The following is a 15,484-nucleotide window of genomic DNA, read 5'->3' as shown; positions in this document are numbered from 1 at the left end:
CCTTCCTCTCCTGTCCTTGTGGGAGGGAGCAGGGTATGACTCCTGGGCGACTGGAGACTTAGGTCTGTGGTCCCAGCTTTTCGGTGAGTCAGAGTGGGAACGTGCCTTCTCCTCTCTGGGCCTTGGCTCCCTCATCTGCACCAAGAGGGGACTTCCAAGCACTGTCCTCGTCTCTTATCAAATAACAATAATAGCAATAATCATAGCAGCTAATACTTACTGAGCATTTCCAATGTGTCAGGCATAGCACTGGACACTTGATAAAACGTACCTCATTTTATGCTCACGACAACCCTGAAAGATAGTTGTTTTTAAGATCCTCATGAGTGGAGGAGGGAAAAGAATGGTTCCATGATGACCCCAAAGTCTCCCATCTGCCAAGCAAGGGAATAAGCCACAGACCTGGATCTCAAATCCAGGTTGTCTGACTCCAGAGCCCCAGCTCCTTCCAGCCTCAAGGAGGTCATTCTCCAATTCCCTGGTGCCCGAAGTCACAGCCCCAATGTGTCAAGCACCCTCAAACTGCCTCCTATTAGCCTCACTCACATGCAATGACGACTCTTCTCCAAACTCAGCTCCAGGGCGCCCTCTACAGGAGAAGTGCCACAAGCCACCCACTTTTATCAGAGCCACGTTTGTCAGCCAAACTTGTCAGATTCCCAGGAGAGTCAGGTTACTAGGTTCTTCCAAGTCTCCAGGCCATCTGGAGGAAGCTTGGCATCTCGTTGACTCTTGGGAATAGGAAAGAGGGCTGAAGAAATGTCATGGCTTGTTAGCGCAGGCCACCTGCTCTCAGGAATCTCTCAGTGTTAACTGGGAGCCCTGCATCTAGCCTTGGAGAGAGGTGACAAAACAAAGGGGAGTGTCCAGCAATCTCCCCAAGGTCCTGACAAGTGCTGAGCATCCAGAGGTTGAAGGGGTGCATGGTTCAGGAGGCGGCGAGACACTAGGACAGATCTGCTTGGGACCCTATCACGGAGGCCAGTGAGACAGTGTTGAGCCCCCGAACTTGGTGTACCTGGATTAGGGGTGGCAAACTCAAATGCCCATGTGTAGTGGCATAGAGCCAGCCATGGAAGAGATTTGGGCACTAGATATTTGCCTCAGGTAGACAGGCAAAGATGACTCCATTTCACCTAGGCAGACGCAAAGCAGTGCACAACTCCGGGGAGGGAGGTTTACATAGAAATCAACGCGACCATCTCAGGCCGGGTGCAGTGGCTCACACCTGTAATCCTAGTACTTTGGGAGGCCAAGGCAGGCAGATCGCTTGAGCCCAGGAGTTCAAGAGCAACATGGTGAAACCCCGTCTGTACAAAAAAATGAAAAAATTAGCCAGGCATGGTAGTGTGCATCTGTTGTCCCAGCTACTCAGAAGGCTGAGGTGGGAGGATCACCTGAGACCAGGGAGGTGGAGGCTGCAGTACGCCATGGTCATGCCACCGCACTCCAGCCTGGGTGACAGAATGAGACCCTGTCTCAAAAAAGAAAGGAGACAGAGAGAGAGAGAAATAAAGATAGAGAGAGAGAGAGAAAGACAGATGAAAGAGAGAGAGAGAAAAAAGAAAGAAAAAAGAGAAAAAAGAAAGAAAAAGAAAAGAAAGAGAAAGAAAGAAAGAAAAAGAAAGAAAGAAAGAGAGAGAAAGAACAAAAGAAAGAAATAAAAGAAAGAAAGAAAAGAAAGAAGAAAGCGAGAGAGGAAGGAAGGAAGGGAGGGAGGGACTATGGCCTGGAAGGAAAGAAGGAAGGAAGGAAGGAAGGGAGGGAGGGACTATGGCCTGTCCATTATTGTCAGAGTTACTCATTTTCCATAAATTAGTAAAAAAGTCAGAAATTCAGATTTTTGTGCAAATGTCTTTAATACTGGCTACTAAACCAATTTTTAAAAACACTCTAAAGACCAAATAAAGCATGTCCTGAGACACAGCTGTGCCATGAAATGCTGGTTGATGGCATCTGCCTAAGCTGGTGGTGCTGTCACTATCCCAGGGAGGAGAAGGGTAGAGTAGGCCTGTAGGACTCTTTATCCATAACCTGGAAATCTTAGAAGGTCAGAATTAAATCACATTTGTAGAAGGACAGATTTCTCTAGGTATCTAGAAATTGATGACAAGAGGCAGGCCCCTAAGCTAATGGTCAATATAAGGCACCTATGCACAATTATTAAGAGAGCAAGATATCATACCCCCATGCCCTGGCAGGCCCACAGTGAGTCTTCTAATAAAATGCGAACGTTTCTATACATTTGGGGAAGCAGAAGCTTAGTGTTTTAAGATCTATATGCTACTTTTGTTGTGATCCCACAGTCTAAAGTCTCAAACAACCCAAAATAGGCAAGTTTACTTCACAATCTGCCCCATAGGATTCTCCAGGGGAATGCCGCCCTGTCCCCACCTCGCTGATTTTAACATGCTGATCAAGGCACAATTCCCTAACCACACCCACCAACTAACTACACACTTTCTTGGGGTCTCTTCCACCTCCCTCGTGACCTGCCTTAGGTTTCACGGCCCACCAATATTATTATGCCCTTGAAAATAAACTCAATCACCTTTCCCCTCTGCCTCTTTGCATTTTTGTGTTTGGCAAAACCTCACTGGAGAGTCTAAGTCAAATATTTCTCTCCACCTTGCCTGCACCTGAGCTGTGAGAAATGCTGGAGAAAAATCACCGCCAGCTGGTCAGCTTCATGGTTTTAATTAATAGACTTTATTTTCAGGACAGTTTTCAGTTTTCCGAAAACTGGAGCAGACTGAACAGAGAGCTTTCATATACCATCAATCCCACCACACACAAGCGCGCGCGCATACACACACAGAGTTTCCCTATTGCCAACATCTTATGTTGGTAATACACTTGTTACAAGTAACGTCACTGGTTTCCCATTGCTCTGAGAATAAAATCCAGACTCCTCATGATGGTGTACAAAGTTCTACATAATCAGGACCTGCCAGTTCACCAGTCTCTCTCTTGCCCACTTTACTTCAGGCAGAAAGGCCTCCTCTCTCTTCTTCACACATAACAGAGATCTTCTTGGCTTTGGGCCTTCGAAGTTGTTTTCACTGTGCCTGGAATGCTTTCCTTTAGTCTTCACTTAGCTCACTTATTCTCAACCTCTGAGTTCCATGCACTTGTCACCTCCTTAGAAGGGACCTCCCCAACCACGCTATCTAAAATTGGATTCCCTCATCACATTAACCTGGCATTTACAATTGTCCTGCTATCCCATGAGGCAAAAACCAGAGTTTCTTGTCTACCATTTTACCCCAAGGGCCTAGCACAAGGCCCAGCACATACATAGGAACTCAATAAACATCTGTTGATTGATTGAAGGAAGGAAAGAAAAGAGAAGGGAGGAGGGGAAAAGGAAGAAATAAAAATTCTGTCTTCCATCCCTCCCAAAATAGCATTGCTTCTCCTCCCGTCATTTAAAGCCTTGCTCCATTTGCTCCATTAGTCCATTGGTCTATCCTGGTACCAATATCAGTCTTAATTATGGCAGCTTTAAATATATCTGTGTCTGTAAATCAAGTAATCCACCTAATTTACTACAAGAATATCTTGGCCTACACACTTTCATATTCATTTTAGAATTAGCTTGCCAAGTTGCACACCCCTCCATACACAAAGCTGTTACTGTTTTTCCCATTAGGGACTGCTATAATTGATAGGTCAATATGGGAAGACATATAATCTTTACAAAATGCAATCTTCTGATCTATGAAGATAGTACACTCTCTATACCAGTCTTTCAATATAGTTTTAAAAATGTTTCCATGATGTTTATGCAATTTTCTCCATAGGATCTTGCATATCTTTTTAAATGTCCTTTTCTAGCATTTTTGGCTAGCATTTTGACATTTAACATTTTTGTTTCCAGAAACGTCTCTTATTAATTCTAATGATTTATCTATACAATGTTTTAAATTTTATAACACAATCACATCATGTGAAAATAATGAGTTTAATTTCTTCTTTTCTAATCCTTATGCCGTTAGGTTCTTTTTACTAGATCACTGTGCTAGTTAGGCCATCCAGTACGCTGTTGAAAACAAGTGTTAATAACAGGCATCTTTGTCAACTTCCTGATCCCAAAGAGAATCCTTTCAATATTTCACTACCCGTAACAGCTGTGGCAGGCTTTTTTAAAGATAAGAAACCTTTATCAGTTTAGGAAATTCTCTTTTATCAAGAATATTTATCATGAATGCATGTTTAACTTCATCGGACAATTATTCTACATGTATTGAGATAATCATGTATTTTCTCCTTTAATCTGTTAAAGTGGTGAATTATATTAATTGATTTTTTAATGTTAAATCAACTTTATATTCCCAGCTTAAACCTAGCTTGATCATGATGCATTTTTTAATACATTGGAAGATTTAGTTTGCTAAAAATTTGCTTAAGATTTTTTAATTCATATCAGTGAGTAATATTTGATCTATAATTTTTCTGACTTTCATTGTCCTTGCCAGGTTTTGGTATCAAGGTTCCAAGGTTATGCCAATTTTTTTTTTTTAAAGCCAAGGGGGTCGGTGGGGTGGCTCACACCTGTAATCCCAGAATTTTGGGAAGCCGAGGTGGGAGGATTGCTTGAGGACAGGAGTTGGAGACCAGCCTGGCCAATAGGAGGAAACCCCATCTCTACTAAAAATACAAAAATTAGCTGAGTGTGGTGGCGCATGCCTGTAATCCCAGTTATTCAGGAGGGTGAGGCATGAGAATTACTTGAATCCCAGAGGCAGAGGTTGCAGTTAGCCAAGATCATGCCACTGCACTCCAGCTTGGGCAACAGAGTGAGACTCCATCTCATTAAAAAAAATAAAAAGAAGACCAGGTACAGTGGCTAATGCCTGTAATCCCAGCATTTTGGGAGGCGCAGACAGGCGGATCACCTGAGGTCGGGAGTTCTAGACCAGCCTGACCAACATGGAGAAGTCCCATCTCTAGCAAAAATAAAAAATTAGCCAGGTGTGGTGGCGCATGCCTGTGATCCCAGCTACTTGGGAGGCTGAGGCATGAGAATTGCTTGAACCTGGGAGGCGGAGGTTGCAGTGAGCCGAGATCGCACCATTGCACTCCAGCCTGGGCAACAAGAGCAAAACTGTCTCAAAAGTAAATTAATTAATTAGTTAAATTAAAATTTAAATAAAAAGAAAAGTAAAAAATTAACTGGGCATGATAGCACATGTCTGTAGTCTCAGCTATTTGGTAGGATGAGGTGGGAGGATGACTTGAGCCCAGGAGGTTGAGGCTGCAGACATTACAGCATAAATTAACTCTCCATTAGTTCATTTAATCAAAGCCAAAAGTTAGCTAAAATCTGTAACCTTCCTCCCAATTTTTCATTCCAGATACCCTTCCCCAATTTATTATAATGATGAGTATTTTAATTTTATCTTGTTTATAAAAAGTTTTATTAATCAGTGAAAAATAAAGCTATTATACAGACATTCCCTAAAACTGAGTACCTTACCCCAGTAAAGGTTTATTTCTCACTCATATCATAGCCTAATGCAAGCCAGACAGCTCTAGATGGGACTCCAAGAAGTGACTTTGCCATGCCTGAAGGAGGCCAGTATAACCTTCAGAGTTTGCCTCCTGCTTGTGGAAAAATGGAACACCAACGTTTGTTTTAAGGTTTAAATAGTGAAAGGCTTTTTCAGTCAGGGATTATGGTTTATTTCACAATACCGTTACTTCAAAAACTTAGATGGCTTCAGACCTCTCATTTGCCACACAAAATGCTTTCTTTGACCAAGTTCTCAATTGTTCTTTATTTCTTTGCTCTCCTTTCCACATGCCTTTCTCTTGCATGAGAAATGGTGGCTACACCACTACTACACATTTTGTTAAGACTTGTTTCATTTAATTGGAAAATTTAACTAGTCTTCAACATTGGAAGACTTAATCCCATTGCTCACTGCCTGGAATCTAGAAGCAGTATAGTTCCCTAAATTGTCAAGGCTCTAAAATTCTGGATTATATTTCCTTTTATTTCTTATAAACCAGCTAAATCTTTCCTGAGCTAATCTCTTTCTTGTACTGTCTTGACCAACATAGCCAGTTACAACTGACCCACAATACTAAGCTTTAATAAACCCTTCCCCTCGGGTTGCCGGTTCATGAGGCTCATGATCTGCCTCAAAATTTTTGCAGGCAATATTTTGTCACTGAATAGCATAGATTGACTTTCCAAGCCTTCTCCCATCAGCTTCCTTGTTGTCCACCACATGATCATTAAGCCAGTGCCACAGATTGATGCTTTTGAAAAGGCAATACCTTTTTCAATGAACCAATTTCTCCATTACTCAAGATAAGTACAACTAATTGCAGTGATACCCTCTAAATCTGTGAGTTAACATAATAGAGATATATGTCTCACAGCACATTCAGTGCTTGTTGGGAAGCTCTCCTGGGAGTGTCTACTTCAAGTAGCGACTCGAGGATCTAGGATTATCCCATATTATGATGTCACCATCTTCAATTAGTGACCTTTATGGTGAACATGAAAGGGAAAGAAAAAGTGCAGGGGGTTTAAGGCTATGCCTAAAAGCCATGTATATTACTTCTGTCTCCATCTCCATTCCACCAGACAGAGCCCACTAATGTGACCCCAACTATTTGCAAGCAAAACTGGAAAACAGTCTTCTGTTGTGTCTGGGAGCAGAAAAGTGAATGGAGACCATATGACCAGTCTCTTCCACATCTCACAAGACGTTGCTGTTGTGTCTACTCAATGTTTATTTAGATTCACTCTCATACTTAGCACTTTCTTGCTCTTTATACCTTTGTTATAGAGCCAGTGGGGGCTTGCTGCCCAGTGCACTAGAAACCAATACTATTACGTTGGAAGCCAAGACTATGACACCAGGTTTTTGAGAAAAGAAAAGCTTAATATTGCAAGCTGGCTGGCAAAAAGACAGGAGGTTAAGCCTCAGATCTGTCTCCCCCCTGCGCTGTCTTCAAGGCAGTATTTTTATTAGAAAATGTTTAGTGAGTGGATACTGAGATTTGCAGGTGATTGGTGGAAGGAAAGGGGAGGTTTGGAGAGTCCCTGGGCCTGCACAGTTATCTCTTCATGCTAACTCGTGGGTTGCATATGCAAATCTTGGGGGAGTTAGTATCCAATATGAAGTGGAAATTCAGTCCATGACATCAGTAAGCTCATTTTGTCAGCCATGGTTCCAACTGATTTCAGCCACGTTTTTCTTCATCTGACAAGAGGAGGGGATTTCAGTGTCACAGCAAGTTGTTTCTTTACCTATCTGCTGTCCTAAAAACGCAAGAATTTTTGTAAGTTACTGATTTCTTACTCTTTGGAACACAGTTTGAGTTTCAGATTTTCAGTGAGTAGTTTCTTATTTGGTATCCTGTAAGCCTAAAAATTTAGTTATTGATTTATTTAACCCTTTGGGGTACAGTTTCGCATTCTTGTATATTACACATTACGTGTTAGTTCTGGAATCAGTTTCTATCTACCTGAAGTACCTCCTCTAGAATTTCTTTTAGTAAGTGCCTTCTGGCAATAACCTCTCTGTTTATCTGAAATTTGCTCTTCAGTTTGTCCCTGTCTTTGAGAGACATTTCTTATGAATGTAAAATTCTAGTTGATACTTATTTTATCTTCCTTCAGTGAAGATACTATTTCAACAATTAGCCTCCATTGTTGCTAATAAGCAGTCACCTTTCAATTTAACTGTTATTCCTTTCTTTCTGGATGCTTTTTAAATCTTCTCTCCGTCTTTGGTGTTCTGCAGTTTCACTGTAATATGTCTAGGTGTGGATATCTTTTCATTTATAATGCTTAAGATTCATTGACTTCTTGAATCTTTAGATTTGTAATTTTATTCAATTCTGGAAAGTTCCCAGACATTATGTGGACAATTATAGCCTCCACTCCATTCTATTTTTTCTCCTTCTGGACTTTGGTTAGCTAGATATTAAACTATCTCATTCTATCCTCTGTGTCTCTTACACTATTTTGATATTTTTCATCTTACATCTCTCTGGGTTACATTCTGAATAATTTATTCTGACATATCCTCAGTTCACTAATTCTCTCCCAAACTGTGTCAAATCTGATGCAAACCTTCTTCATAGTATTTTTAATTTTAAGTATTATACTTTGCATTTCTAAGAGTGTATTTGTTTTTCACAACTTGTCATCTATAGTTTTTTTATTCTCTACACATTGTTTCAAATTATTATTTTATTTCTTTAACATATTATTCCTAATTATACTATTATCTCTGACTAATAATTATATCATCTGAAGAAATGGAATGACTGTTTCCACATCTGTGGTTTCTCCTGGATCTCATTCACTCCTGGTGACTCATTCCTTCTGTTTTTGTTTGTTTTTTTACTGCAACTCTTAAACAATTTTTGAGGGAATACTATGAAACCTGGGATGAAGGCAGGTTCTTCCAGAGAGTATTTGCATTTAATTCTGCAGAACACTTTGTAGAATTGCTCTAAATTAAATTCTCAACTTAAAATACCTAGGTAGTGTGAATTCTAGCTAAAATCCTATATGAGCACCACTTTGTTGTTCCAAATGCTCAGAGTCAATTTTCCTCCTGTAGCTGGTACCTAGCACCAGCCATTCCATGTTCCTTGCATTCTCCTGGGCTTGTTTATGGTTCATCCTTACATGAAGGGTAAAGCTCTTTGGGATCTTGTCTTAAAACAGGGAGAAATTCCTGCTAGGCTCACAACTTTTGGCAGGCCATGGACTATGTTTCCTGCTGCCCATACTAGTTACTAATGCTCAATTTTTATTTGTATTTATCAGCTTCCTCTGTGACCAGTCCACAGAGTTGTTGTTTTAAGCTCCGCTTCCCATATGAGGAGAGTAATTTCCAGATTAGGTCTAAGGTGAATGTGGACCCCCTCTCCCCTATCACATAAAGAGGTGTATACAGTACTTACTGTGTAAGAGGATTAAACCTCCTCCCATGAGATTTACTCACTGATATGAGTGATAAAATTGTTGCTCCATTGTTCTGTTCAGCATTGCATCCTAGCACCTAAGCCACAGCCTGGCTCCTAGTAGATGCTCCATAAACACACCTTGACTGACAGACTGACAGTTGATCGCAGATGTTTTTTTCTGAACAAATTAGAGAACCATACAAATATATTTTAAAACATTTATACATTTTTATGCTTGATGCTTTTGCTGTCTGTGGGACTTAGCATATTTGAGTTTACAATGAAGACTTTTTGAGACTTCATCTTTTCTCAGTAACTAAACAATTAGTTCCATGAGAGCAAGAGCCCACACACCTCTCTTCATATACCTCACAGGCTAGCACAGTGCCATGCACTTGCATGACTGGTGCTCTGGGGGGCGGGTTCGTTGGTCAATTAAATGAACATATGAATGCTGAGTCTGTGAAATCATAAACATTTGCAGTTTCAAAGCTGGTGGGAGCAACAGATGTTGTCCACTTCCCCAAGATGAGAAATGCCCTAAGAGATGTTTTGCCAATACCTATTGAATGCAGTGGGTCATCCCCTACCTGAAGGAGGCTGGTCTGTCTTCAGGTCAAAATAAGCTTGTTCTCATTTATTTGTGAGCCCCATCACACCCACCCCACCTCCACAGAAGAGGCCCATATTCAGGAGGGATCAGGCCTGTGGCCATAGAACAGAGTACAGATCACAAGGCCACCACCCCAGTACAAGACCCTGACTCAGCCACAGTCAATGAAACACATTGATACTTAGGAACCATAGAAGGCTGGTCATATTTTTGAGTAATTTATAGCATAGGAAGAAAGGTCTCTGAAAGCAGCTTCCAGGAAATGCCCTGGTTTAATGGAATGAGAGGCCTTGTGTTTTTCCCAGATCTTTAGTTTCCAGCCAAAACTTTAGATGAAAGGTAATGAGCACAGCTACCAAAACCTGACAGTCTCTGTTTCTCTGCAGCTGCGCGTCTTCAAGCTGGCCAAGTCCTGGCCCACCTTAAACACACTCATCAAGATCATTGGAAACTCGGTGGGGGCACTGGGGAACCTCACCATCATCCTGGCCATCATTGTCTTTGTCTTTGCTCTGGTTGGCAAGCAGCTCCTAGGGGAAAACTACCGTAATAACCGAAAAAATATCTCTGCGCCCCATGAAGACTGGCCCCGCTGGCACATGCACGACTTCTTCCACTCTTTCCTCATTGTCTTCCGTATCCTCTGTGGAGAGTGGATTGAGAACATGTGGGCCTGCATGGAAGTCGGCCAGAAATCCATATGCCTCATCCTTTTCTTGACGGTGATGGTGCTGGGGAACCTGGTGGTGAGTGGTGAGCCCTGCTGAGGGCACTGTCTCCTGGGGAAAAGAGGAGACTTCTGGGTTATCTGAAAAAGCTTTGATCTGCATTTTTATGCCCAGATTGTACTTCTCTGGTTGAAAAGTCTTCAAACTTTTCAAATTCATCTGGGATTCATTACAAAAAGTGTGCCTTGGGAGGCAGCCTGACTTGCAGGAATGAGAACATATGATTAAAAAAGAGAGACCTGGTGTAGAATCCCAGCTCCACCATTTACTAGGTGGGTGACCCCAGGCAAGAGACTTAATCTTCTCAAGCTCTAATTTCCTTAAAATCAAGAAAATAGTGCTTACTCCTGGGTTTACTGGGAGAATTAAATGACAAGAGATGATATATGCAAATTGCCTAATGCAATGTCTGGGCTGAGGCAGGAACTCAATAAATGGTGGCTATTAGCTGTTAAAGGAAAAATGTGCTTCCCCACTCTAAGGGGGCTCAGAAACCATTTTTATTCAGGGAAGTAAGAGCTGACTGATTTCTCCAAGCTGCACAGGTCCTAGCTAGGAGCAGAGGGAGAGGCTGCAGGGAGGGGGCACAATGGGTCACAGACAACATCCAAGGCCATGGAGATAATAACAAAATCTACTCCATGTTTGGAGGAAGCCCCTCTGGAGACTTACTTGCCAATGAGCCCCAGTACCCCTTCTCTGCCCCAGCCTGGCCCCCTGCCCTCAGCTTGTCTCCACTCACTCTGGTCATGGGGGGTCCTTGCCCTCCTGGGACTGGCTGGTTGTGTGGGATGATGCAGTCTTCCAGAAGCCCCTTTCTTATTGCCCTGGACATCAACCAACTTGGGTTCTTTCCTCATGAGAGTTTTATAGGCAGAAGAAAGCTAAACCAAGAGAAGGGAAGCAACAACAAATCCAGACTCTTTAGTCTTTTCCACCCTGGCTTCTGAGCCAGAGATGCCTCTGCCTGCATCTCAGAAGCTCTGTTCTTCCGGGCTGAGCCCACCATCTCTGCAGAGCCACAGATGCCCCTCACCCTCAGACAGGAAGTTTACCCCTCTGAGCACTTTTACATTTCTCGTATCATTTTGTCTTCACAACCACTCTTCACCTGCTCTCAAGTGAAGAACAGGAAGCAGCAAGATGTGCCCAGGATTCCAGAGTTGGGAAGAGAACCCAGGGCTTTGGCACATGAGGGTGGTCACAGGAAGGGCCAGTGCCTTCTCTCTATTGTCCCTAAATGTCCCTTTGCTCAGCAGGAGGCTCCTCCTTTATGGCAAAAAATATGCTTCCACGCCTCGTCCACTGAGGCAGGTCACTCCGGGACATCCCCAAACCTTCCCTCAACTGGTCTCAGAATGTCCATTCCCCTAAAAGAGAAAGAATACCAGGTGGGCAGGAAGAGGCCCAGGCCATGGCTGTCCTGCCAGCCAGCTGCTAACCCAGTAGGCCAATGTGGGGCTCAGCTTAGAAATTGATCAATCTTCCCTTCCATTCCCTCTCTTCAGGTGCTTAACCTGTTCATCGCCCTGCTATTAAACTCTTTCAGTGCTGACAACCTCACAGCCCCGGAGGACGACGGGGAGGTGAACAACCTGCAGGTGGCCCTGGCACGGATCCAGGTCTTTGGCCATCGTACCAAGCAGGCTCTTTGCAGCTTCTTCAGCAGGCCCTGCCCATTCCCCCAGCCCAAGGCAGAGCCCGAGCTTGTTGTGAAACTCCCACTCTCCAGCTCCAAAGCTGAGAACCACATTGCTGCCAACACTGCCAGGGGGAGCTCTGGAGGGCTCCAAGCTCCCAGAGGCCCCAGGGATGAGCACAGTGACTTCATCGCTAATCCTACTGTGTGGGTCTCTGTACCCATTGCTGAGGGCGAATCTGATCTTGATGACTTGGAGGATGATGGTGAGGAAGATGCTCAGAGCACCCAACAAGAAGTGATCCCCAAAGGACAGGTAAGAGTTATCCCCATGGGACAGCCACAGGCAGTAGGGAGGGGCCTCAGGGCTTGAGTGACAAAGGGCAAAAGGGAAATGCAGAGGAGACCTTGACATAAAGAAATTTAATCCATGCCAAGCTTTCCAGAGGAAGTGGCGTTTGAGCAGGGCCTGAAAGAAAAAGTCAGAATTCCCCAGGCAGGCAAACAGGGAGTGGGGGGCAGCAGGTGAGCAACAGGCCACCTTGAGGTGCTTGGGCATTGTCTTTCACAGAGCTGTCCCATGTACTCTGCCCAACCCAGGCTCTGTGCATGAGACGCTAATGAGATTTCTCTAAGAACAGGATGTTGTCCAAGAGCAAGGCTCATCTAATCTTCACCAGCATCCTCAGAAGTCCTGATTCTTATGTGACTCATTTAGCCAGCTTTTCCCCACAAGTGATATAATAGGGAAATGACACACTCCTTTTGGCACCAACAAATTTAAAGCACATTTAAGCCATTTGATAATATGTATTTTTAAATACTTGGCACTATTCCTTACTACCTTAAGCTGGTGTATCAACCCTCGCTAACCTCTTCTCAGCAACTCAGGACATTCACCTCTGCCCAACGTGGGAAGGCAGGGATCCCTGTGGGGCCTCAGGAACATGCAGGGCTGCTGGTCAGGTCACTAAGTGGTCCAGAAAAGTTGTGCTTTGAGTCTGTAGCTTTCCCATAGCCTTCTTCCCTGCAGTCGTCACTTGTGTTCCAGCAGCTGCTGTTATCAGCTGTCATATTTTACATGCCTTTGTCTGGGTGACAGCAGAGGGCAGGGCATCACCATCCCCAGAGTAAAGGACATGAACTCTGTAACAGCTGTCTGCCACTCAGAAGCATTTTCAGTTACTTTGGGGCTCTTAGGGAGCTCCAGATGGCCAAGTTCCCTACAATTTTGACCTCTGGACAAATAACAATTGTCATGGCTAACATCTACTGAGCCAAGCACTTCGTGCAAAGTGTTCTACAAGCACTAACATATTTAGTCATCAAAACAGCTGAATGATGCAGATCTAGCCTTTTGAATTTTGAAGATGGGAAAAACAAAGATTAGAGAGGTTAAACAATTTGCCTAAGGTCACACATCTTATAATTAATGGAGCCCAAGGATAATACACAGGCCTATCTAGCTATAGTCTTCATGCTCACTTCACACCGTGTATGTATGTATATGTATGTACGTGAGTTGCATATATGAAACCCTTGGCTCTGGCAGCCTGCGATGTGCAAGATCCCTTCAGATTTAGAACTGGTCATCTAAAGGTGGGGCCAGGCACGCAGCTGGGACCCTCTCTCACTAGCAGGAGCAGCTGCAGCAAGTTGAGAGGTGTGAGGACCACCTGACACCCAGGAGCCCAGGCACTGGAACATCTTCTGAGGACCTGGCTCCATACCTGGGTGAGACATGGAAAGATGAGTCTGTTCCTCAGGCCCCTGCAGAGGTAGGTATGTGAGCTTCCTGGAGAGGTTGGACAGCCAGCCAGACACTGACCAGTGGGCTGGTAGAGGCTGGAGGGTGGGGGTGAGGGTGAGGTATTCCAGACTGCGTTCAACCACATAACCTCATTTCTCATCCTGAGAATTTTTGAAGTCCCTCCCAACCTCTGGCTAATCCGCACAATTTCAACTTTCATCATATACCATTGCCGCTATGGTATCTCACTCTAGGGTGGCTGTAGGGAAACAAAGAAAGAGTGAGACTCTGCAACCTGTGGGACCTAAGATCGGTTCCTAAACCTCTCTGAGCCTCCGTTTCTTCATCTGTGAAACTGCATGGTAATGCCTACTTGGTAGGATTATTTTGAGGCTTAAATGATATGCTCTTGTCAAATGTTTAGCTCCTGCCCAAGACAAAATAAGCGCCCAGAAAACGGCAGCCAAGAATAAAGGAAACAAAAGACAATGCACAAAGAAAGTCAAATGTCTTTCAGAGCCGGCAAGTAAGAGTCGGAGGTGCTCACAGATGAGGAAGTTTTCCCTTGTGATTCTCCCCTGCTTGCTTTTGTCCACGTCATTTTCTTTAGACAAAAACAGCCTGGGGCTGGGGAGAGGCTCTCTATAGGTGAGTAGTGAAGTGACAGCCTCACAGAGACTGAGCTGGAAGGTCTGAGGTTTAGGATTGCCTTATACAAGGTAAAAATAAATGTTGTGGTTTCACTCACAAATCTTGAAGGAAACAAGCTATAGGGAAAGAGGTGTCTATGAAAATTTAGCATCTTTAATAACACTGCCTTCAATTCAAGAATTTAATTTGACACCTAGCTGCTGAGTGCTGACTATGTGACAGGCACTGGGCTCAACAGAGATAAGGAAGACATAATTCATCCCCAAAGTTATCAAGCCCTTCAGCTTGAAGAATGTCAGCTACTGGCTGTGTGCCCTAGGCAAGGCTGACCACAGCAGGGTAAGATAAGAGGGAGGGCTGAGACGGCATTTGGGGGCTGTGGGTGAACAGAAGCCGCTTGGTTCCCACTGGGTGAGGGCTGTCACATTGTGCACGTGGATGTCATGCTTCTTCCCAAATGTTCCAAGGACACCCCTAGTTAGTTGTCCCTACTCAATGTCTTCAGTACACAACTTCTGGGTGTTGGTTTTTTGTTTTTGTTTTCTTGTCCATGACCATGGCTAGGCAGGAGGGGCCTGACAGCGACAGATGGGGACCCGCCCTGCCATTTGGGTCCATTAGCCAAGCTATCAGGTTTACTAATATGAGAGCAGCTTCAACTCCTAATTGAATTCATCTGGAGACATTATAGGGCTAGAGCTGCCAGGAGGGCAGCAGGCCCCTGCAGCATCACTCCATGATTAAATATTCAAGCCCAGTGAACGCTGAGAGTCGTTATGGGTGTAATTACGGTGTCTCGGGCCATTGCCAGCACTCCATCAGGGGCCCAAAGGTTTACAGTCTCACACAGCTAAGCCTCTGGGGCTCCAGGGAGAACAGCAGTGTTCCAGGCCTCAGCTGGCAAGGCACCAAACACGGGTGCAGTTGAACCTGCAGTGACCACGTGCAATTCCCCAGGCCCCGCGGAGAGACGAGTTCACTGCCCTGGGCTTCTCCCCTGCAGGGAGTGGACGACACAAGCTCCTCTGAGGGCAGCACGGTGGACTGCCCAGATCCTGAGGAGATCCTGAGGAAGATCCCTGAGCTGGCGGATGACCTAGAAGAGCCAGATGACTGCTTCACAGAAGGTGAAGGGACAGCCACAGGCCCCCTCACACTGACGT

The 15,484-nt window shown here is 44.3% G+C and overlaps 1 protein-coding gene across 1 annotated transcript in view; it reads left to right on the top strand.

Moving 5' to 3' along the window:
• The window catches only part of SCN10A (sodium voltage-gated channel alpha subunit 10), a 98,175-nt gene that overhangs the window by 56,455 nt on the left and 26,236 nt on the right, over positions 1-15,484 (top strand). The window contains 4 exon segments of the mRNA XM_033212075.1: positions 9,940-10,299; positions 11,790-12,236; positions 13,558-13,698; positions 15,325-15,448. Of these exon segments, the coding sequence (XP_033067966.1) occupies positions 9,940-10,299; positions 11,790-12,236; positions 13,558-13,698; positions 15,325-15,448 (1,072 nt within the window).

The sequence above is a fragment of the Trachypithecus francoisi genome, unplaced genomic scaffold (assembly GCF_009764315.1).
Source record: "Trachypithecus francoisi isolate TF-2019V2 unplaced genomic scaffold, Tfra_2.0 Lachesis_group0, whole genome shotgun sequence".
NCBI lineage: Eukaryota > Metazoa > Chordata > Mammalia > Primates > Cercopithecidae > Trachypithecus > Trachypithecus francoisi.
This window is presented reverse-complemented; position numbering and strand designations above follow the sequence as displayed.